The sequence below is a fragment of the Mobula hypostoma genome, chromosome 4 (genome assembly GCF_963921235.1).
Source record: "Mobula hypostoma chromosome 4, sMobHyp1.1, whole genome shotgun sequence".
Taxonomy (NCBI): domain Eukaryota; kingdom Metazoa; phylum Chordata; class Chondrichthyes; order Myliobatiformes; family Myliobatidae; genus Mobula; species Mobula hypostoma.
Window position 1 is genome coordinate 32,521,493 of NC_086100.1, and position 24,723 is coordinate 32,546,215.

Here is a 24,723-nt window from a genome sequence, read left to right on the forward strand (position 1 = left end):
AAGGTTAACAGCAGCAATGTCTGTATCTAAATTAAACATTAGTGAGTTCAGCCTGCCAGCTATCAATGACTGTTGCACAGGAGAAACAAGTTACAAGAAATGATAGAGAGTAACACACACAAAACGCTAGAGGAACTCAGCAGGTCAAGCAGCGTCTACGAAAGGGAATAAAGAGTCGACATTTTGGGCCAAGACCCATTATCAGGACTGGGCCTGTTGTGCGACAGTTGCATGCACCTGGGCAGAAGATCATTTGCTTAAACAGGGATATTTAAAACAAAATCTACACTAAATGTTGAATAGCTAAACTGCATTTTAAGGCATTTTATATAAATTATTTTGATCGATATATGTAAATAGATACATCTACAGCAGTAATGAGGAATGTACATACTGGTGTCGTATGTGCTTTTACAGAAACACTGCCAATAAGTAAATAGAAGAATGTGACTAAAAAGTTACAACATACAATGACTATCTCTCTAGACACTCACAATCAACCTCAAATCATTTTACCTCAGCTTGCACAAAAATAACGTTTAAATTGGCAAATTACTCAAATCAGCTGCTTTGTGGCTGTTGTGAGAGGAAAACTAAATTTTCTTTAATGTTCTACAGTTCATTTTTACAATTCCTTAGATTCTGAACTAATCCTGTCCGATGCAGAATATTTTCCATTTTTTCAGTTCCTCTCCTCGAGTAGTTCGGTTCAACAAGGACAACTCATCTGTGCTTCTGATTTGAAACAGATCATGATGGCAGGTCAAGATGTGCCACTTATACACAGAAACTGTGCAGAATTAAAATGAGTAGAAGCAGTAACGACACTCTCAATGGATTTGCTGAAATACAAGCAATTTGAAGAAAACCTCTAATTAGTCAGTTATCACTGTAAACATTAAATTTTATATGTAACACTATATTATTAATATCTTTAGAAAGTCCCTTCCCAAAAGGTGACATATTTTGGAGTCTGGGTATAATGTTAATAAAATGGCGGTAGTACACAGCTAGGGAAAATATCAGCCTTAATCTCCACAATATTATTTAGCATTCAATCAACATTTCCATCTGTCATATTTTCAAAGATGCCCTAATATAATTATAATTTTTGTCAGTAATTGTAAAAAGTGAATAGATTAAATGTGGAGTGAAGATTACCCTCTAATCTCATGCAACATGAATGCACTGGACGTAGTGAGTGAGATAAATTGTGCTTCCCTAGTAAGGAAGGAAGATTCAGGATAGGACATCTAGATTTCATTCATCTCTGGACAATCATCCACAGTGACATAAAGGCTTACAGGGCTTTTGCCTTGTGAGGTTATGGTTAAATAGAAGGGGACCATGAAAAGGTTCCTGCTCCCAGCAGCCAAAAGTGTGTAGATGTTGTTTAGTTTGGAAAATAATTAATAGCTGTTATGAAAAATCCCATAAATACTCATCATGCTGAACTTGTAGAATTGACATGTGCTGGACATTTGCATAGATACCTGTAGAATCATCATCTGCACAAATTTCCCCCAGAGTGACCAGGCCTTGTGGAACTAATCCAGAATCTCCTTGCAAAAATTCATAAGGAACACACTGACAAACTAATAACATGCAACATTAAATGGGGGTTATCCCTGCATTTTACAAACTGCTAAGTGTATGACCGACCTGCAGCTGAGCATTCAGTTTTTTTAATTGCCTCCAGGTAGCTTTTTCCAAGCCATTTATCGTAAGTATCTTTTTCTCCTATCGATATGAGTTTAACGGTAGAATCTTTAAAGAGCAGATCACTTCCACCATACACTGATGAATTAAACATCTGAAAGCCACTGGGATTACTCTTGGATCCAAAGTGCTCCTAGAAGATGAGATTCAAGATTAGTGTCTCAAAGTCACTTACAATGAAGGTGAGTTATTCTCAGTTGCTCACAATAAGCCAGCTATTCAACACAAACACTGGAAATCCAGAGCAACAAACACCAAATGCTAGAGGAATTCTAGATCAACTGTCAACGTTTTGGGTCTCAGCTCAGAAGTCGACTGTTTATTCCCCTCCATAGATGCTGCTTAACCTGCTGAGATCCTTCAGCATTTTATGTCTATTCACCACAGTAGTAAAGTACCACCAATGTGTTTAATTTTGCTAATTTAAGGAAAGATTATTGGCCAATATATCAAGGGCAAACAATTTTTCTTTGATTGGCTTATAGAATAGCTAGCAAAGTTATCAAAAGTGTTTGTCATCCATTCCCAATACCAGCACCTCTGAACATGCCACATTCTAAAATTAGCTCAGATGCATTATCCTGAGAGCAGTGATCAAGAGCTAATCAGTAAGCACTGATACAAAGGATCTATCCTACATAGGTAACAGACAGAAAATGCTGGAGGAACATCTATAGTTGCCTTGAAGCACAGGGTTGATTGGGAATTTGACTTTCCAAAGAGGAAAAATGTATTTGCAAAACACCATGATCAGATTTGGTTGTAACCCTTTGGGGAGTAAAGATAAACAGATCTGACGTTAATTCTCGTGATATGTATAGTTTTACATTTATGTCCTTGTTCCCTTTGCTACTTGTCACTTTTATAATCTATTGAGTTTGCATTTTAAAATCGCTCTACAATTTCTCTGCATCTCCTCACCAATCGCAACATCTCCCCATCTCATTTATATTCCAACAGCAAGGTATGTGGAAAAAAATCTGAGGTAACATTGTGAAGTTTGTCCCATAACAATCCACTGCAGAATCAGCTTAGACTGTACTGAGCAACAGCAAATCCCAGACAGAAAATCTAACAAATGTACAAATTCTGAAACAGTTGAATAATTCTTTTTAAGTAGTCCCTTGGGTTCAAAGGTTTGTAGATTTTGTGATGACACTGGGTTATACAGCACAGAAACAGACCCTTCAGTCAACCAATTATGCACTGACTACCCAGTTCACCCTTATCACAATTTTTCTCCAAGCTCCCAAATATTCCTCCCAAGATTTTTATCAATCAACAACTCATTAGTTAATGGGTGAATGATAGAATTAATCTAACATCCCACAGGTGGACGATGCTGAATCTAAATTTATTATAATGCCATTGGCTGCAACAAAGTTTTCATAACTGGGTTTTGAACACATTGAAACTTATCAAAGAGCTGTTGGGGTGGGTTTGAGCTAATCTGACAGGGATTGGAACCTGAAAGATGGGGCTGAGGATAGAGTAGTTGGTATACAAGTATTGTGTAGTGAGACTGAGGAAGGACAGGCAGATGATAGGGCAAAATCGCAGTCAGTGAGATGAGTTGAAGTGTCACAAATTCAAAAGGGTGATGAAACCAGGAGTGAATGTGTTATATTTGAATGCACACAGTATAAGAAATAAAGTAGGTGATCTTTTGCACAGTTAGAAACTTTTAGGTATGACGTGGGCATCACTGGGTCATGGCTGAAAAATCATGTTGGGAGCTTAACATTTGAAGATGCACATTGCATCAAAAGGGCAAGCAGGTAGGCAAGAGGGGGTGGGATGGTTCAGATGGTAAAAATTGCCAACATATCCTTAGAAAGAGGTGACATAAGACTGGAAGATGCGGAATCCTTGTGGGTAGGTTTAAGAAATTGCAAGGCTAAAAAGACCCTGATGGGAGTTGTATAAAGGCATCCAAACAGCAACCAGGATGGGAGATTTCAATATGCAGGTAGATAGGGAAAATCAGGATGGTGCTGGATCCCAAGAGAGGGAATTTGTAGAATGCGCATGAGATGACATTTTAGAGCAGCTTGTGGTTGACCCACTAAGGGAAAGGCAATTCTGGACCGGGTGTAAGTAACGAACCAGATTTTCATTAGGGAGCTTAAGGTAAAGGAACCATAGTGAGGCAGTGATCACAATATGATAGAATTCACCCTGCAATTTGAGAGGGAGAAGCTAAAGTCGGATGATCAGAGATTAAGGGAGCTAGGGCTTTACTCTATGGAGAGAAGGAGGATGAGAGAAGACATGATAGAGGTGTACAAGATAATAAGAGGAATAGATAGAGTGGATAGCCAGCGCCTCTTCCCCAGGGCACCACTGCTCAATACAAGAGTACATGGCTTTAAGGTAAGGGGTGGGAAGTTCAAGGGGAATATTAGAGGAAGGTTTTTTACTCAGAGAGTGGTTGGTGCTTGGAATGCACTGCCTGAGTTGGTGGTGGAGGCAGATACACTAGTGAAGTTTAAGAGACCACTAGACAGGTATATGGAGGAATCTAAGGTGGGGGCTTATATGGGAGGCAGGGTTTGAGGGTCAGCACAACATTGTGGGCCGAAGGGCCTGTACTGTGCTGTACTATTCTATGTTCTATTAGTATTATAGTAGAGTAAGGGGTATTACACAGGCATGGTGAAGGAGCTACCCAAAGCTGATTGAAAGGGGAGTTTCTGGAGCCAATTTGAAAGATGCAGGATAGATCCATGTCAAAGATGAAAGAGGTATTCCAAAGCTAAATCAAAGACAGCATAAAAGTAAAAGAGAGGGCATATAATTTAGCAAAAAAATAGTGGGGTTAGATGATTGGGGAGCTTTTAAAAACCAACAGAAGGCAACTAAATAAGCAATAAGGATAGAAAAGATGAAACGCGAAGGTAAGCTAGCCAATAATATAAAACAGGATACCAATTTTTTTCAGATATATAAAGAGTAATAGAGAGGTTACTCTATTATCAGATTACTGGAAAATAATGCTGGAGACATAGTAATGGGGAACAAAAAAACAGCAGATACAAAATACTTATTAGGTTAATCACTTCACTGTGGAATACACTAACAGTATGCCAGAAGTTTGAGAGTGTCAGGGGGCAGAAGTGAGTGTAGTTGTTATGAATGAAGAGAAGATATTTCAGAAGCTGAAAGGCGTAAGGGTAGATAAGTCACCTGGACCAGATGGACTAAAACCCAGGACTCTGAAGGAAGAAGCTGAAGAGATTATGGAGGCATTAGTAATGATCTTTCAAGAATCACTAAGTTCTGGAGGACTAGAAAGTTGCAAATGTCACTCCGCTCTTTTGAATTGACAGAATTGATGGCTTTGTGGCCACGTTTGCAGACGACACAAAGTAAAGGGGCAGGTAGTGTTGGAGAAGCAGTGAATCTGCAAAAGGTCTTAAAAATATTGGAATAATGGGCAAAAAAGTGGCAGATAGAATATGGTGTCGGGAAGTGTATAATCATGCACTTTGGTAGAATTTCCTAAATGGGGAGAAAGTTCATAAATCAGAGCTGCAAAGGGACTCAGGAGTCTTTGTGCAGGATTGCCTAAAGCTTAACTTGCAGGTTGAGTCCGTGTGAGGAAGGCAAATGCAATGTTAGGATTCATTTCAAGAGCATTGATGTAATGGTGAGGCTTCTTAAGGCATTGGTCAGATCACATTTAATTGTGAAAAGTTTTGGGACCTTTATCTAAAAACAGATGTGCTGGAATTGGAGAGGGTCCAGAAGGGTTCATGAGAATGATTCTAGGAATGAAAGGGTTAACATATGAGGAACTTTTGATGATTCTGGACCTGTTCTCGGTTGAGTTTAGAAGAATGAGGGGGATTTCATTGAAACCTGTAAAATATTGAAAGAGCTGGATAAAATTGATGTGTAGAGGATGTTTCCAGTACAGGGGGAGTCTAGACCAGAGGGCAAACCCTCAAAATAAAGGGACACCTACTTAGAACAGAAATGAGGAGGAATTTCCTTAGCCAGAGGGTGGTGAATCTGTGGAATTCATTGTCATCTACAGCTGTGCGACCCGTCATTGAGATTGATAGATTCTTGATTAGTAAGGGCAGTGAAAGTTATGCGGAGAGTGGGGTTTGGAGGGATAATAATCAGCCATGATGGAATGACAGAGTAGACTCGATGAGCTGAATGGCCTATATCTCAATGTCTTGTACAGCCAGCGAGGAAAACACTGAAGTAATTCACTCTGAAGCTAACAGATGTTTGTTAAATAATTTCAGCAGAAAATATTAAAGAAGTGATAATGACAAGCAGTTATTTAAGTGAGCCTCATTGGTAATGTAAGCAACATGCTTAAGGCTAAATTACGTGTTTGAAGCAATAAATATTTAGTGAATGAACTGACTTAAACCTAGACAACAACTGAGACAAGCGTACTTTATGAATTTGCCTTAGAGAGGCTAATGGCGGGATGAAACTAATACTCCTATTCGAGGGTGCAATGTGACAGCAGAGAGATAGAGTGTATTGGATAAATGCTGGTAATGCATAGTAAGATTGAAAGAGTTAATACGAAAGCCAGTTTCATGTCTTCTGCTAGATTTGTCAATTCTTAATATACAGATAGGGAAAAGATTGGAGGATAGACCTTTGAGAACCCCAAATCACGTTTGGGGAGAGAAGAAAGCCGGAATTGTTAAGTTGCCTCACCCTTAGAAGGACAGAATCAAGGAGATAAGTAACCAAAGGAGGATAGTGGAGTCCTGTGACAAATTCTGCCCTACAAGCACAACAAATGATAATGCACCATCCATCGTATTTGACTGATCACTTGAGTGATGGGCAAGGGGCAGAAGTTTTAATATAGGTTATTTCCTAAGAAATAGGAGAGGCTAATGACAGATTCACTAAAGTGGGCAAGGAAAAGGCAGTGTTTGCAAATTTTGTATGGACAATGGGAATATTGAATTGGAAGTGGACTTGGAAAACTAAATTAATCTCTTGCATCAGTTCAGTAGGAATGTAATTGAGGACTAAGGGAGAAGAAATGGCAGAGCTAAAAGATAAAAATCTGCTTAAATAGAGCTGAGTGAGATAAAATTCCCAGCAAGATTAAAAAAAAATTAAATGGGGCAAAACTGAAAATTGGCTTGGCAAACACTGTGCAGGTGATGTTCTGAAAGAAGGACTTCAACTTAAAATGTTAACCATGTTTCTCTTGCCACAGAAATTGCCTAGCCTTATGTGTTTTATTTCAGATTATATCAATACTGGAAACTGCACACTACTGGAGCAGAGGATCTCAGACTGAGAGTTTTAAAGACCATAAGACATAGAAGCAGAATTAGGCCATTTGAACGATCAAGCCTGTTTTACCATTCCATCATGGCTGATGTATTTATTATTCCTCTCAACGCCATCTTCTGCCTTCTCCCCATAACTGTTAACACTCCTACTAATCAAGAACCTATCAACCTCTGTTTTAAATATACCCAATGACTTGGCCTTCACAGCCATCTGTGGTAACAAATTCCACAGATTCACCATCCTCTGGCTAAAGCAATTTCCTGTCATCTCTGTTCTAAAGAGACATCATTCCATGCTGAGGGTTCTCTCACTGTAGGAAACAACTTCTTCATGGCCACTCGATCTAGGCCATTCAATAGGTTTCAGTGCGTTTCCCCCCTTTGGATGATGGAATTAATGGCTTTGTTGCAAAGCTTGCAGACGATATGAAGACAGATGGAAGGGCAGGTAATTTTGATGAAGTAGAGGCTGGCCAGAGGATTTAGACGATTATGACAACGGACAAAGAAATGGCAGATGGATTACCATGTCAAAAAGTGTATGCTCATGTACTTTGGTAAAAGAAATGAAAGGGTTGACTATTTTCTAAATGGAGAGAGAAAATACAAAAAATAGAGGTGCAAAGGGACTTGGGAGTCCTTGTCCAGGATCCCCTAAAGGTTAATCTGTAGGTTGTGTCTGTGGTGAGGAAGGCAAGTGCAATTTTAACATTCATTTCTAGAGGACTAGAATATACAGTCGGCCCTCCGTATTCGCAGGTTCCACATCCGCGGATCGAAAATATTCAAAAAAAAATTCCAGAAAGTTCCAAAAAGCAAAACTTGAATTTTCTGCGCGCCAAGCACTGCGCTGAATCTACATGAGTGAAGTGATGTGTAGGCATACCCTGCTGTAGCCTCCCGCCATTTCACAGATCCTGTTTCTCTCCAGCACTCGTTGTTTGAGCATTGTTCACCTCGCATCTCGTTCATTCGCTACTTGTGTTGTGAGTGAGAGAAAGCAGTCTAAGGCTAGTAAGGGATGACTGGCTGGCTATGTAAAGCGCTACAGCCTCAAGAACTTAAAGATCACGGGAGAATCAGCATCGGCTGATGCCGAGGCAGCATCAGCGTTCCCAGAAGAGCTACGATGGTTGCGTCTGTACTGAACATGTACAGACTTTTTTTTCTTGTCATTATTCTCTAAACAATACAGTATAACAACTATTTACATAGCATTTACATTGTATTAGGTATTATAAGTAATCGAGAGATGATTTAAAGTATACAGGAGGATGTGCGTAGGTTATATAAAAATACCACGCCATTTTATATAAGGGACTTGAGCATCCGTGGATTTTGGTATCCGCGGGGGGTTCCTGGAACCAATCCCCTGCGGATACCGAGGGACGACTGTGAAGGCAAGGATGTAATCTTGAGACTTTATAAAGCACTGGTGACGCCTCACTAGTTTTGGGCTCCTAATCTTAGAAAGGATGTGCTAAAACTGAACAGGGTTCCAGGATTGAATGGCTTGTCATAGGAAGAGCGTTTGATGACTCTTGGTCTGTATTCACTAGAATTTAGAAGAATGAGGGGTGACCTCATTGAAATCTGTTGAATGGTGAAAGGCCTTGATAGAGTGGATATGGAGAGGTTGTTTCCTATGGTGAGAGTCTGAGACCAGAGGGCACAGCCTCAGCATAGAGGGGTGTCCATTTGGAACAGAGATGAAGAGGAATTTCTTTGGCCAGAGAGTGGTGAATCTGTGGAATTCTCTGCCACAGGCAGCTGTGGAGGCCAAATCTTTATGTATATTTAAGGCACAGGTTGATAGATTCTTGATTGGTCAGGACATGAAGGAATATGGAGAGAAGGCAGGAGACTGTGGCTGAGAGGAAAATTGGATCAGCCATGATGAAATGGTGGAGCAGACTTGATGGGCCAAATGGCCTCACTGCTCCTATGTCTTATGGTCTCATGGATGATGACGAATCAAAATATATTTTAATGTCATCACAGTAAGTGGGACATTGGCTGACACAAACTATTTTAAACTGAGTTTTGAACATACTGTGACTGATCAAAGCTGGACAGCCAGCAAGGAAAACACTGAAGTCACTTTTCCCCAGAGATACAGCACAGAACAGGCAGGCACTTCAGGCCTAGCGAGCAACGCCTCCATCAACCCACCCATTTAACCCTAGCCTAATCACAGACCAATTAACAATTAACCCATTTAAGTACATCTTTGGAAAGTGAGAGGAAACCCAAGCACTCCACAGGAAGGATGTACAAACTTGTTACAGACGGCATCAGAATTCAACTGGCACTCCCAACGCCCTGAGCTGTAATAGTGTCATGCTAACCTCTAATTCACTCTGAAGCTGCTAGATGCTTGTTAAATAATTTCAGTAGCAAATATTAAGAAGGGATAGTTATCTTCTAAAGGAATGATCAATCTGCATTTGCTGAAAAAGCATTTAAAAGTCACAAAGGTCAGCTTTCAGATTTAGGCTGACTTCCCAAGGTTATTTACCTGTCCTTTATCAAGTAAACCAAAGACTACAGAGATGGGTGTGGACGGATGGACCATCACTGCATGAGATGGGACTCTGGCCAAGTTACAATCCTTCCACTGGTGCACCTCTGCCCGAGCTCCATTCGGACACAGCAGTTGGTAATCACTGGATGTTAGATTTACCGCCCAGGATTCCTTGTTATTCCCTAATGCAGAAGTTAACATTCATAAATCCAAGTCTGAATATTAATAAGCACAGGACAAAAAAGGGAATTATCTCCGAACAGTATGCAAAATAAATGAATTGCACAAATGTGCCGATATTTGATATATCAGACTTAAAATTAAGGCAACGATATTAAAGTAGATTGAACCTCACGGCTGGAAGAACTTTTAACGAAACTGAAAGCAAAAAATATTTTTGGCTTGGCATTATGCAGATATGTGGTGTGTCCCAGAGACATCTATGGCTGGAAAGAATACAGAGAGCTAGAGATGAATGAATGGCATATGCTAATTCCACTGGAAGATGAAGTTGAATGCAGGAAAATCCAAAGTGCATTTTCAGGAAGGTAACAAAGATCGGAAGAATGCTAGAAACATACTTAAGATACGCATGTTGAGGATTTTAGAAATTTTTATTTCCTTGCCAGAAAAGGCAGGTGAGAGGATAATTTTGGGCAGTGGCATTTCAGGAACTAATGCAAGGTATGGGATCACACAGCACCCCTGCTCATTGTAAATAATTCTCAGAAACTAAACAAGAGATTAAACCGCAAACATGAGGAAATCTGCAGATGCTGGAATTTCAAGCAACACACATAAAAGTTGCCGGTGAACGCAGCAGGCCAGGCAGCATCTCTAGGAAGAGGTACAGTCGACGTTTCGGGCTGAGACACGTCTGCATTCACCAGCAACTTTTATGTGTGTTGCGAGAGATTAAACCACTCAGCAGCTTCTGTAGTCTAAGACATACAGATAAATGTAGAAATCCATTGGTTAATGTTCAGCTTTCCCACAATAAGCTTCATTACACCAATATCATGACCAATAGGTTCTACATTGGAATCGGTGCAACAGCATGAATTTGGAGTACTTACCAATATCAGAAAAACTTCAGGCAATTCGGGCTTGGTTAGGTCATAGTTAATGCCACACAATCCAACTAGCATTAAAGTTTTAATGTCACAAATCTGCCATGCAATTCAGCCTGCATTCAAAAATCTAATTTCTCAAATTCATTAATTATTTTTGCAGATTTTTTTTTTACTTTAAATGTTTTTCCTCCAGTGTCTTTGATTCTTAAGCTCATCTCCATCCTGATCTTTATTTTGCTTCTTGTATGTAATTTTACAGTTCCTGGTTTAGTATCTACATGGTTTTAGTATGGATGTTTTATACACATTGCTTTTGCTTGCTTTAGTCACAAATGCCACAGGAGAATGCTAAGCTGAAAATGATGAATAGTTGTCATAAACATTTGCTTAAAAGGCCACAAAAGTAAGTGTATACTTTTAGGCATCTTAATACTCCGACAACAATCCTGGTTATTATACACTGATAAGATAAATCCTCAAAAATGGCTTGCTGTAGTCCACGATCATTTTGATGAAAGGCTGTGAGAAGCTCAGAAGAGATAAGCAACAATGATATGTAACTTTAACAAAGTTACTGAGAGGTACTTTGACAGAGATAGAGTGAACTGTGGATCTTTCTCTGGAACTAGTTGGACAGACGAAAACTTCATTTGGCAGGATATGGAGAACATAGACTGACAGTGGACAGAGAAATAGGAAAGATGTATAATTGAAAGAAAATAACAATCAAGATGAGGGCTTTGAGAAATCATGGAAGCCAAAGGAATGGACAAAATAGCCAAATACACTTACCATCAGTGTTGTCAGTAACTGTTGTGTGCTTGACAAATGCCACATCCCCCACTTCGACAAGACACCTATTGATTTTAAGAAAAATACAAATGAATAGGAGTAGAAATAAGCAACTTGACCCCTCAAGTCTTCTCAGTCATTTAGTAAAATAATATGCAAGGTCCCTGTATCTATAAACTTTAATCTCAACTTTATATGTCAACGCAGAGGTGGATAAATTCTTGATAAAGATTCACCTTCCAATGCCTTTGAAGAGAGTTCCAAAGACTTCAGTTCAAATTCACACAATCAAGTTTCCTTAGGATCTTGTATTCTTCAATTAAGTTCTCTCTCACTCTTGTAAATTCCAGTAGATACAAGCCTACCCTGTTCATCCTTTCCTCATGCCTTTTTTGCAGATAGGCCTGATAAACCATCTATAAAATGTGGGGGATTATCTACAGTTCTCCAGATGTGGTCTCAGAATCAGATTGAATATCATTAGCATATTTCATGAAATCTGTTGTTTTGTAGCAGCGGTACAGTGCAATACACAATTTTTAAAAAACTATAAATTAAGGAATATATGTATATAATAACTGAATCAAGTAGAGCAAAAATTAGTGAGGTATTGAACAGGGGTTCATTGTCCATTCAGAAATCTGAGGCGGGGGGGTGGGTGGGGAAAGATGCTGTTACTAAAACTATGAGTGTGTGTCTTCAGGTTCCTGTACCACCTCCTTAATGCTAGCAATAAGAAGAGCACTAGTGGCCATTCCATACCAGTGATGCAACCAGTTAGAATACTCTACATGGTAAATCTGTAGAAATCTAATAATAATAATAATAAATACTTCATTGGTCCCGAGTAGAAAATTCTTTTATTACAGCAGCAACATTTAAAAACACATTTAGCAGTGTGCAGACTTAACTAATAATAATGTACAGAATAGTAATATACACAATAATAATGTACCAATGTGCAATAATAATGCGGAGACAATCGTACTGTGATGTGTGCTCTCCTGTCACACAGAGATGAACTGTTGTATATGCTGATTGCATTTGGTAGGAAAGGCTTTCTGTAATGATCTTGTGACAGTGGAGTTGAATAAGTCTGTTTGAAAGAGTGCTCTGCAGCTTATTCAGTAGGTCATGGAGGATGTGCCAGATTGTCCATAATGGATAATTTTGTTTAGTGACCTCCTCTCCACCACCAACTCAAAAGAGTTTGGGTTGCAGCCAAGGACAGATCCAGCCTTTTCGATGAGTTTATTTAGTCTTCTTGCATCACCAGCACCGATGCTGCTCCCCCAACATAAAGCTGCAAAGAAGACTGCACTCACTACAAGACCAGTAGAAAATCTCGAGATGTCAACTTCTTTAGAAAATAGAGTCTGCTCATGCCCTTCTAATAAACAGCCTTGGTGTTGGTTTTCCAGTCGAGGTGAACACCCAAGTATTTGTCCTCCACCACCACCGCAACTACTTCTCCCAGAATGAATACAGAACTCGTCACAGTCCTCTTCATCCTAAAATCAGTCACCATCTCCCTGGTTTTGGCCACATTCAGGAGCAGGTGATTCCTCCCACACACTCCACAAACTTGTCCACCAGTCCTCTGTACTCTGACTCCTGCCCACCCCTGATACACCCACCCACCGCAGAATCATCAGAGAACGTCTGCAAGTGGCAAGACTCAGAGTTGTACTGGAAGACTGAAGTGTACAAAGTGAACAGAAATGCAGACAGGACCATCCCTGTGGTGCTCCAGTGCCACTTAGCACCACCTCAGACAAAGTACTACCCAGCGTACAAAGTGCAGTATATCTGTCAGGTAGATAGTAATCCAGGTGATTGTGGATTTCTCTACGCCCATTGTTTGCAGCTTCTCGCTCAGAAGAAGTGGCTAGATTGTATTGAAGGCACTAGGGAAATCAAAAAATGCGATTCTCACAATGCCACCAGCATCATCCGAGTGGGAGAGAGCTCTCTGCAACAGGGAGATGACGGCATCATCCAATCCCAATGAGATTGATAGGTAAACAGTAGAGGGTCCAATGAAGATCTCACCTGTGGTCCAAGGTAAGTCAGGACTAGCCTCTCCAGCACCATCATCCCATGAGGTGTGAGGGCAACTGGTCTGTAGTTATTAAGTTCAGATGGAGAGGCCTTCTTGAGTACAGGAACCAAGCAGGAAGTCTTCCATAGCCCCAGTATCTTTTCCTGACTCAGACTCAGATTGTACAGGTGCTGCAATACACCAGACAGCCGGCTCGCACAGGCCCTCAGTACCCTGGGGCTGATACCATCCGGGCCCGCAGCCTTGCCTTGATGTAGTCTCTCCAGCTGTCTCTTAACCTGACCTGCAGTCACAGTCAGGTGGGGAAGGGTGGTCGTCCCTAAGGAGGCAGGATACTCAAAGTTGTGCTGGGGGTGGGGTGAGGGTTGGAACACAAGCACTCACCAGAGGGAAGGGAGGGAGGGAGAAGGCTTCAGGGGCAGGGAGGGTGTGTGGTTTGGGCAGCAGGGGAGTGGACAGCAGGAGGTCCCATGCTGAACCTGTTCAAAAACAAGTTCAATTCATTGGCCCTATCCAGGCAGCCCTTGATCTTCCTTTCCTTAACCTTGAAGCCAGTGATCTGCTTCATGCCCGACACATGTCTCTTATGCTATTCTGCTGGAACTTGTACTCCAGCTTCCTCCTGTAGGATTCTTTGCACTTCCTCAGCTTTACCCTCAGTTCACTCTGTACTCGCTTCAGTACTTGTCTACCTCCAGACCTGAAGACTTTCTTCTTCATACTCAAAAGTTCTTTCAAGTCACTGGTGATCCAGGGCTTGCTGTTGGGGAAGGAGTGTACCGTCCTGGCTGGCAAGATGGTGTTCTCACAGAATATGGTTGCATCCCAACAGCTAACAGCTTGATGTGCAGGCGACATAAATGTTCCTTTACAGTAACATATCCAGGATTACATCACCTTTCATTCACAAGCACTGCAATCTGTCCGCTTGGATGGTCTTGAAGCCACGTGTGGTAGCACTATGGTCCAGGAGATGCGTGTGTAGCCAGGTCTCAGTTAAGCACAAAACACTGCACTCTTGGTATTTCCTCTGGGTCTTAAACAGTGCACCAAGCTCGTCCATTTTATTTCCCAAGGACCTCAAGTTTCCCACGATGATCGTGGGGATAGAAGGTTTATATTTCCTCCTCTTAGCCTTAACCTTCACCCTGGCCCTGCAGCCTTGGCATCACCTCCCAAGCTCCTGCGGGATCTCGGGCAACCCTCCGAGCATTAGCAATGGTTTGCATAGCTCAATCAGCTGGTCTCTGGAATAAACACAACCTTCCCTCTGAACACAAGGTGGCCATCACAAATGGTCCTGGCACATGATATCCAGAATGACACACAAGAAAACATAAAAATAATGTAAAATAATAAAAATCTGCTGGAGTCTTTGTTGACAACCAAACCTCCTCGAACTTCAAATGAAATATAGCCACTGTTGTGCCTTCTTTGTAATTGCATCAGTATGTTGGGCCCAGGATAGATCTTCAGATGTGTTAACACCCAGGAACTTGAAACTGCTCACTCTTTCCACTGTAGATCTCTCGAAGAGGACTGGCATGTATTCCCCTCACTTCATCTTCCTGATATCCTTGGTCGTACTGATGTTGAGTGCGAGGTCATTACTGCGATGCCACAAAACCAGCTGATCTATCTCACTTCTGTACACCTCCTCAGTGCCATCTGAAATTCTACCAAGAATAGTTGTGTCATTGGCAAAATCATGGATGGCGTTTGAACTGTGCCTAGCCACACAGTCATAGAGAGGGTGGAGCAGTAGACTAAGCTTGCATCCTCGAGGTGCGCCTGGTTGATTGTCAGCGAGATGCTTTTTCAGATCCACACTGATGGTGGTCTACTGATGACGAAGTCAAGAACCCAGTTACAGAGGGAGGTACAGAGGTCCAGGTTTTGGAGTTTGTTCATTAGTACTGAGGGAATGCCCAGTAATAACTGAAGACCTAGTAAGAACCTCTCTATCCCTGAATTACAATTAACTTCACAAAAAATAATAATATTCCACTAGTTTCTACAATTACTTCTGCCGTGACATTCTAGTCTTCTCTAACTCATGTACTAGGATACCTAAGCCCCTGTGTACCTCAGAGGTCAGCAATCTCACATTTAGATAGTATACATTTTTAGATATTGTCAAATTGGAATTATGAAAATACTCTAGATAGTATTTAACATTAGCCAGTGCTTTACTGATCATTTTGCAGCCTCCTTATATCTTCTTCACAGCTTAATTCCTGTACTTATGTCATCAGTAAAATAACCAATATTTTCAATCCATTCGTCTGAAACATTTATATAAATTATAACAGTTTGAGACCCACTTCTCTCATTTGATCTTGCCAATGAAAAACCAATCTCCATTTTCTGCTTAGGTTGTTCTCTTTTTTCACACTGGCATGTTACCTCTGACACAGCAAGCTTTCATTTTCCACAATAACAAATGGCTTCCAGACATCCATACATTGGTTCCCCTTTTTCCACGTATGTGGTCTTTTTCCCATAAATTGGTCAAACACAACTTACTTTTCATGTTGATTTTGCTTGATTACCTCAAACATTCCTAAGCACCTTACTATATGTCTTTAATAAAAAAATTATTTTCCCCATGACAGACATTAAGATAAGTAGCCATAATTTCCTATTTTCTGTCTTCCTCCCTTTCAGAATGAAGGAGCTATATTTGCTATTTTCCAATCTAATGGTACTGTTCGTAAATGTAGGAAAATTGAAGCCAAGTTATCATCTATTTTCTCTTCCCATTTCTTTCACGTCCCTAGGATGAGCTCCATTATGACTATTTGCAGGTCTGAGAGTTTGCTGAGCTCCATTTCCGTGATGATGGTAACTCTCCGAAGTACCTCCCTGAATTTCTGATTTACAGCTGTTTCCCATATCTTTCACTAGAAACTGATGTAAATATGTATTCAGTTTATTTGCCATCTCTTTTCTTTCCATTATTCCTCAGGATTTTCAATGGGCCCAATGCTCACTTTATGAACTTTTTTTAACTAGATTTGGAAACTAATAGTTTCTGTTTTTACATTTCTCACTTTTACCTTGAGTTTTTAGTCATTATTAACTGTCTTTTTCCAGTTTATGATGGCGGTTCAGAAGTTGTGAAACAGCTTACTGGTGGCTCAGAAGGCAAGAAACACGACTAAAAACATTACAAGTAACACCTTTTCTGAAGTAAATTGTGGTCAACGATCACCGCAAACAAGGAAGAAGCAAGCAGAGTTGAAGCTGATTCAAAGCATGAGCCATGCTGGGGTATTGCAAAGCCAAGTGCAACGTTCTCAAGATGGAATTGGTGTTGCTGTCACTGTTGGAGTGAATGGTTTGGGGAGGAGTTGAAGCATAAGGGTTTCGATTCCCGTCCACCTGAGCCGGGTGCAAGGCTGCATTGTTCCAACCGCCAACCGATTCAGTGCAATCGAGAACAGCTTCGCGCTGTGCACCCCAAGTGTGTCGCTGCACTGGGTTCGAGATCGAGGCACTACCCGGTGCTTGGACAATTTAAACGCTGATCCAGGTAGACCGGAAAGCCCAAGTTTTGGGACTGGGAACGAGGGTCGGGCTGATTTTGCTTGCTCTCGTGCAATGTTCATTCCTCTCTCTGCGGCACCTGTGAACTTCTCCTGTGATTGTCAAGAGAAAATCTGCAGATGCTGGAAATCCAAGCAACACACACAAAATGCTGGAGGAACTCAGCAGGCCAGGCAGCATCTATGGGAAAGAAAAAAGTACAGTCGACGTTTTGGGCCGAGACCCTTTGGCAGGACTGGAGAAAAAAACACTGAGGAGTAGATTTAAAAGGTGGGGGAGGGAAGAGAACCACCAGGTGATAGGTGAAACCTGAAGCGGGAGGGATGAAGGAAAGAGCTGGGAAGTTCATTGGTGAGATGAGGTGAGAGAGGGAAAAGGGGACGGGAAATGGAGAAGAAGATGGGGGGGCGGGTGAGGATGCATTACTGGAAGTTTGAGAAATCAATGCTCATGCATCAGGTTGGAGGCTGCCCAAACAGAATCTAAGGTGTTGTTCCTCCAACCTAAGTGTGACCTCATCACGACAGTGGAGGAGGCCATGGGTGGACATATTGGAATGGGAATGGGAAGTGGAAGTAAGATGGGTGGCCACTAGGAGAACCCTCTTGTTGCTCTGGTGGCGAAGCAGTCTCCCAATACACATTGGATCTCACCGATGCACAGGAGGCCACACCGGGAGCACCGAACATAGCAAGTAAATACCCTCAATAGTCTCACAGATGATGTGATGCCTCACCTGGAAGGACTGTTTAAGACCCTGGATGGTAGTGAGGGAGGAGGTGTAGGGGCAGGTGTAGCACTTGTTCCACTTGAAAAGATAAGTGCCAGGAGGGAGACCAGTGGGGATGGACAAGGGAGTCGAGTAGGGAGCGATCCCTGTAGGAAGCAGAAAGTGGTGGGGAGGGTAAGGTGCGCTTGGTTGTGGGATCCCGTTGGAAGTGGCAGAAGTTTCGGAGAATTATGTGCTGGACGCGGAGGCTGGTGGGGAGGTAGGTGAGGACAAGAGGAACCCTATCTCTGGTAGGGTGGCAGGAGTATGGGGTAAGAGCTGATGCGTGTGAAATGGAAGAGATGCGGCTGAGGACAGTGTTGATAGTGGAGGAAGGGAAACCCCTTCCTTTGAAAAAGGAGGACAGCTCCTTCATTCTAGAATGAAAAACCTCATCCTGAGAGCAGATGTGGCCGAGACAGAGGAATTGAGAAAAGGGGATGGCGTTTTTACAAGTAGTAGAGTGGGACAAAGTCCCACTTTGACTCCAACTTCCACCCGGCCCTCAAAGTCACCTGGTCCATTTCTGACAGCTCCCTTCCCTTCCCTTTCTCGATCTCACTGTCTCCATCTCCAGAGACGGTTTATCCACTGATGTCTATTACAAACCCACGAATTCTCACAACTATCTAGACTGCACGGTGGGGTCTAAACCAGAGTTGCAGGGCGATGGGAACCAGAGTGCCAGAGCAGTTAGTGGAGAGTTGGAGAGCCAGATGTTGGTAGGACCTTAGACAAAGTTAGGAATCTACACAGGGGTCTGAGTTGGGACCGATATGTTGCAAAGTTTGCAGATGATATGAAGACAGCTGGAGGGGCAGGTAGTTTTGAGGAAGTAGAGAGGCTACAGAAGGATTTAGCCAGATTAGGGCAATGGACAAAGAAATGGCAGATGGAATACAGTGTCAGGAAGAAATGTATTTTGGTAGAAGAAATGAAAGGATTGACTATTTTCTAAATGGAGAGAAAATATGAAAAACTGAGATGTAAAGGAACTTGGGAGCCCTGTACAGGATTCCCGAAAGGTTAATTTGCAGGTTGTGTCTATGGTAAGGAAGGCAAATGCAATGTTAGCATTCATTTCAAGAGGACTACAATATAAAAGCAAGGATGTAATATTGAGACTTTATAAAGCACTGGTGAGGCTTCACTTGGAGTATTGTGAGCAGGTTTTGGCCCCATATCATAGAAAGGATGTGCTGAAACTGGAGAGGGTTCAAAGGAGATTCACAAAGATGATTCCAGGATTGAATGGCTTGTCACATGAAGAACGTTTGATGGCCATCAAATGGTGAAAGGCCTTGATGGAGTGGATGTGGAGAGGATGCTTCCTATGGTGGGAGAGTCTCAGACCAGATAATACGACCTCAGAATAGATGGACGTCCATTTAGAACAGAGATGAGGAGGAACTCCTCTAGCCAGAGAGGGGTGAATCTGTTGCCACAGGCAGCTGTGGAGGCCAGGTCTTTTTTTTTTAATTTTATATATATAAAATATATTTTTTTAAGACAGAGTTGGATAGATTCTTGATTGGTCAGGGCATGAAGGGATATGGGGAGAAGGCAGGAGATTGGGGCTGAGAGGAAACATGGATCAGCCATGATGAAATGGCAGAGCAGACTCGATGGGCCAAATGGCCTAATTCTGGTCCCATATCTTATGGTCTTGAGGCATTTTTGCCCTGCTAACATGATGAACTGAGATTGAAGTTTGAGCATACTTGGCTGCTTCAGGGAGGGTGGTGTGTGTGTGTGTGTGTGTGTGTGTGTGTGTGTGTGTGTATATGTGTGTGTGTGTGTGTGTGTGTATGTATTACCTCTTTCTCAGCACTATAGTTATCGTCTTTTTTTTAATTGGGTTATTCAGGTTTCTTGCTTTGTGGCTGCCTGTAAGCAAACAAATCTCAAGGTATATAATTTATACAATCTTTGATAATAAATGTGCTTTGAATCTTGCATCTTCTTTATATATTTTTTCAAACACGTGGCTCTGTTTAATACTATAGTTGATATGTATTTAAATACAGCTAGTGGATCCTCCCTTTGGAACTATTTTTTTCCAAGTTGAATTACATCTACTCTTTGTATTCTGAAAGATCCATATAAAAGTGACCAAAACAAGGGAGAAGTTGCTGGTGCATAAATGTGCTTTGCTATGAGGTTACAAAATGTCGAGGCTCTTTTGCAGTACAGAGTGTAACAACTTTCCAATTCTATGCTCTCAGCTTAGACTGAGGTACTTCAACATCTGCCGGCCGATGCTGAGGATTTTCTACGAGTCTCTGGTGGCCAGTGCAATTATGTTTGCTGTTGTGTGCTGGGGCAGCAGGCTGAGGGTGGCAGACACCAACAGAATCAACAAACTCATTCGTAAGGCCAGTGATGTTGTGGGGATGGAACTGGACTCTCTGATGGTGGTGTCTGAAAAGAGGATGCTGTCTAAGTTGCATGCCATCTTGGACAATGTCTCCCATCCACTACATAATGTACTGGGTGGGCACAGGAGTATATTCAGCCAGAGACTCATTCCACCGAGATGCAACACAGAGCGTCATAGGAAGTCATTCCTGCCTGTGGCCATCAAACTTTACAACTCCTCCCTTGGAGGGTCAGGCACCCTGAGCCAATAGGCTGGTCCTGGACTTATTTCCTGGCAGAATTTACATATTGCTATTTAACTATTTATGGTTTTATTATTATTTATTATTTATGGTGCAACTGTAACGAAAACCAATTTCCCCCGGGATCAATAAATTATGACTATGACTAAACATTTCACTTCAGTTTCATTTGCCATGTTTAATGCCTTCACAAAATATAAAAATGGGACACTTAATTGTATTGATTAGTATAGCTGATTATATGTAAATTACCTCTTCCAGTTGATCTCATCTTAGTCCAACAGAACATTTACACTTTGAATTTATTAGACTTTCTATCAGTAGCAAATTAAGGTGTCACTCTCAAGAATCTAAGCTTTAGTTATAAATTAATACGCTAATTTAATCATAAATTTGTGAGCATCTTGACCTCACCTCTACTCTTTACATGTAAATTATAATACTTCTGCTTCCCCAGTCCATTTAATCACTTAGCAATGTCTTACACCTTACATACTTTAAATTGTGCAAATGCTAAGATCTAATTGTTTTAACAAGCAAATTTTATAACCTCATATGCTGACACACCCAACTTTATCAGCTTATCTATAGGGTAAAGTACCGGTAGTTGTCTGGTACAACTGTAAATTCTTTACCTCTCACATCTAGTGTTCCAATTGCAATTAAATTTACCTTTACTAACTGAAGTTAAATGTCTACGTTAGTTTGTAAAGAATTACTGCTAAATCATTAAGATGTCTCTCTCATTTGCTACCCATCTAAAGCTGTAAACCATTATGCAGTCAAATCAGTAAAATAGTCACATACCATAATTTCTCTATAATTGAACTTCCACCTGAGCCAAGTCATTCCACAGGTAGAGAATTACTCCCTATCAACCTTGTATTGAAGGTCACAGAAATGACTTTGATTTGCCCACATTTTTGAATAAGTTGCTTTCCATATTCCCTTCTCCCAACATACAATCCAAAAATACTATGACTAATGAACCAGAATAAAATAAGTACTTTTGTGCACGTCAGTATATTCACCTTTGCTCACTCCCTTAAAATACTGCTTTTCAATCGGACTTTGTCATTTGACCCATCAAGTTGGCTCTTATAAAAAAATCTCATCGACCCCATTGCTCACATTATTTCCTGGTAATCTGTTCATCCTCACACCTTGCCAGGGGTGGTGGTAGAACCAGATACACAAGGGACAATTACGAAACTCTTAGATTGGTGCGTGGATGATAGAAACATGGAGGGTTACGTACGAGGGAAGGGTTAGATTGATCTTAAAGTGGGTTAAACAGTCGGCACAACATCGCGGGCCGAAGGGACTGTATTGGGTGTAATGTTCTGTATTCTATCGATCTTACTAGTTTTATTTTTGTTATCACAATGAAGACTCTAGCAATAATAATCTATCCTGATCTAAAGCTCGACTACAAAAGACACTCCAGTTCTCATTAAGGTGAGAACGAGGCAAGGTTATTGGTGCTGTGCTAATGATAACAAAGTTCAAATGCAGCAATGCTCTCAACAACAAAAAAAAATGCTGGGTAAGGAACTTGTAGCTTAGTTCTGCAGTGGAGAAATATTTTATGATCTATTTCCATCCTAATTGCCCCATTTTGTTGGGTTCTACATTCCACCGTTAACTGCAGTTAAAGATTTTCTTATAGAGCACTGCCTCTGACAATCTGCAGTTCACTCGGTGCATGAGAGAGGCACGGATTGAAAGAATTTCTTTTTGGAATTTAGAATTACTAGTTACCACCTGGGTGGACATAAAACTTACCTTTACAGTTCACCCCTCATTCCACAGTCACTCATTGTCAATTGCATTGACTTCAGCGAAACTGAAATCAGAACTGGGCGCCACAGTAGTGTAGCGGTTAGCGTGGGGTGTTCCAGCATTCCAAGTTCGTTTCAGGCACCATTCTGTAAGGAGCCTCTGTACGTCCTCCCCATGGAATGTGTGGGGTTTCCCCGAGTGCACTAGTTCCCTCTCATTGTCCAAAGACATTCTGGATAGGCTCACTGTTCATTATAAATTGTTCCGCTCTGAAGTTAGGGTAAATCGGGGTTACGGGGTTACTGGGGTGTTGTGACTCGAAGGGCCGATGCTGTGCTGTATGACTAAATAAATAAACTATAGACTGGTGAGGGAAATCGCTGGAGAAAATTCTTAGGGATGGCATAAATGAGCATTTAGAAATCCATGGCGTAATTACGGAAAGCCAACATGGCTTTCTACATGGCAAGTCATGCCTTATCAACTTGATCAAGTTTTTTTGACAAGGTGACAAGAGAGATTGATGAGGGTAGGGCAGTGGATGTTGCCTACATGGATTTTAGTAAAGTGTTTGACAAAATCCCTCATGGGATTGGTTATTTGGATTCGGAACTGGCTCGCACATAGTAGACAGAGGGTAGCGGTTGAAAAATGTGAGCTGGAGATCTGTCATTACTAGAGTTCCACAGGGATCTGTTACTGGGATCTCTGTGGTTTGTAATGTACATAAATGACCTGGATGAAAACGTACTTGGTTGGGTTAGTAAGTCTGCGGATGATACCAAGATTGGTGGAGTTGTGGATAGTGTAAAAGACTGGCAAAGAATACAGCATGATATAGATCAGTTGCAGGTATGGGCAGAGAAATGGCAGGAGGAGTTTAACCAGGGTAAATGTGAGTTGTTGCAGCTTGGTAGGGCAAATGCAAGGAGATAGTACATTTAACAGTGTTGTTAAGCCGAAAGGTTTTGGGATCCAAGTTCATAGCTTAATGGAAGTGGCTACACAGGTCAATAAGGTGGCCAAAAAAGCTTATAGAATGCTTGCTTCCATTAGTCGAGGCACTGAGTGCAAATGTCAAGAGGTTATGTTGCAATTTTATAAAACTCTGGTTAGACCACATCTGGAATATTGCATGCAGTTCTGGCCACCCCACTATAGGAACGACGCTGAGGCTTTGGAGAGGGTGCAGAAGAAGTTTGCCAGGATGCTGCCTGGCTTCAAGGGCATGTGCTATCACGAGAGGCTGGATAAGCTTGTGTTGTTTTCTCTGGAGCACCGGAGGCTGAGGGGAGATCTGATAGGAGTTTACAAGATTATGAGAGGCATAGGTATGCAGAGAGTATCTGTTTCCCAGGGTTGAAATGTCTAATATTAGAAGGCATGCATTGAAAGTTTTTTTTACTCAGAGTTGTAGATGCCTGGAATGCGCTGCCTGGTATAATGGCAGAGGCAAACACACTGGAAGCCTTTAACATGTTGGATAAGCACATGGATGTAAATAAGATGGAGGAATATGGACATGGCATAGGTAGGAGGGAAACAACAGGAATTCTGCAGATGCTGGAAATTCAAGCAACACGCATCAAAGTTGCTGGTGAACACAGCAGGCCAGGCAGCATCTCTAGGAAGAGGTACAGTCGACGTTTCAGGCTGAGACCCTTCGTCAGGACTAACGAAGGGTCTCGGCCTGAAACGTCGACTGTATCTCTTCCTAGAGATGCTGCCTGGCCTGCTGCGTTCACCAGCGACTTTGATGTGTGTTGTAGGTAGGAGGGATCAGTGTTTGAGTGTTTTTGATTTGCTAGTTCGGCACAAGATGTGGGCCAGATGGTCTGTTCCTGTGCTGTACTGTTCTGTGTTCTATGAAGTCAGGTGGTTTCCTTAGTAGGCAGTAAATTCATCTTTATGTTGAAATTGTGTATTACATTGAGTTGGGGGTGCAGCTCCAAGAATTGGTATGCCAATGGTCCACTTTCAGTTTACCACCCATAATAAAAACATAACATACTGTAGTCTATAAGATTACCTGAATGCTCCAGTATAACCACTGTATCGTTCCTCTGCTGTGAAGGCACACTTTGATTGCCCATTCTCATTCCCGATGCACAGTTCACAAAGTTTTGACGGATAGCCCTTCTGACCTGCACCCGGCACACAGCTTGCCGAAAAGAACTCACTGACGGCTGTACAGGAGAGTCAATTAAATTGTTATGCATCTCCAAATCTGTTACAGTAGCCCAAGTCTTATCAGGAACAATTGAGCAGATTAAATCTACATCTAAAATGAGTAGACATTTCTTCAATAAAAGGAGTGGCCCCTTTAAGATGGAGATGGAGGAATTTCCTCTCACAGGGTCAAGAATCATTTTACTCTCTAACCTCAGAGATGTGGAGGCTTAATTGCTGAATAAAGTTGAGATATTCATCTAGAGAGGAGTAAAGGATTTTGGTGAAAGAAAAGCTGAGATCAAAATCAGATCAGCTATGAGTTTACTGGATACCTGATTAGGCTCGAGGGCTATGTAGTAAACTAATTTCTAATCT

At 41.5% G+C, this 24,723-nt stretch overlaps 1 protein-coding gene across 2 annotated transcripts in view; it reads right to left on the reverse strand.

Annotated features, from left to right (window-relative positions):
• Positions 1–705: 705 nt before the first annotated feature.
• Positions 706–24,723, reverse strand: part of meltf (melanotransferrin) — an 86,165-nt gene continuing 62,147 nt past the window's right edge. For both annotated transcript variants that reach the window (XM_063045537.1, XM_063045535.1), the window contains exons 12-16: positions 24,206–24,362; positions 11,394–11,458; positions 9,523–9,710; positions 1,663–1,852; positions 706–842 (exon numbers count right to left, since the gene is read on the reverse strand). In XM_063045537.1, the coding sequence (XP_062901607.1) occupies positions 778–842; positions 1,663–1,852; positions 9,523–9,710; positions 11,394–11,458; positions 24,206–24,362 (665 nt within the window). In that variant the 3' untranslated portion in view covers positions 706–777. The remainder of the gene's footprint in view (positions 843–1,662; positions 1,853–9,522; positions 9,711–11,393; positions 11,459–24,205; positions 24,363–24,723) is intronic.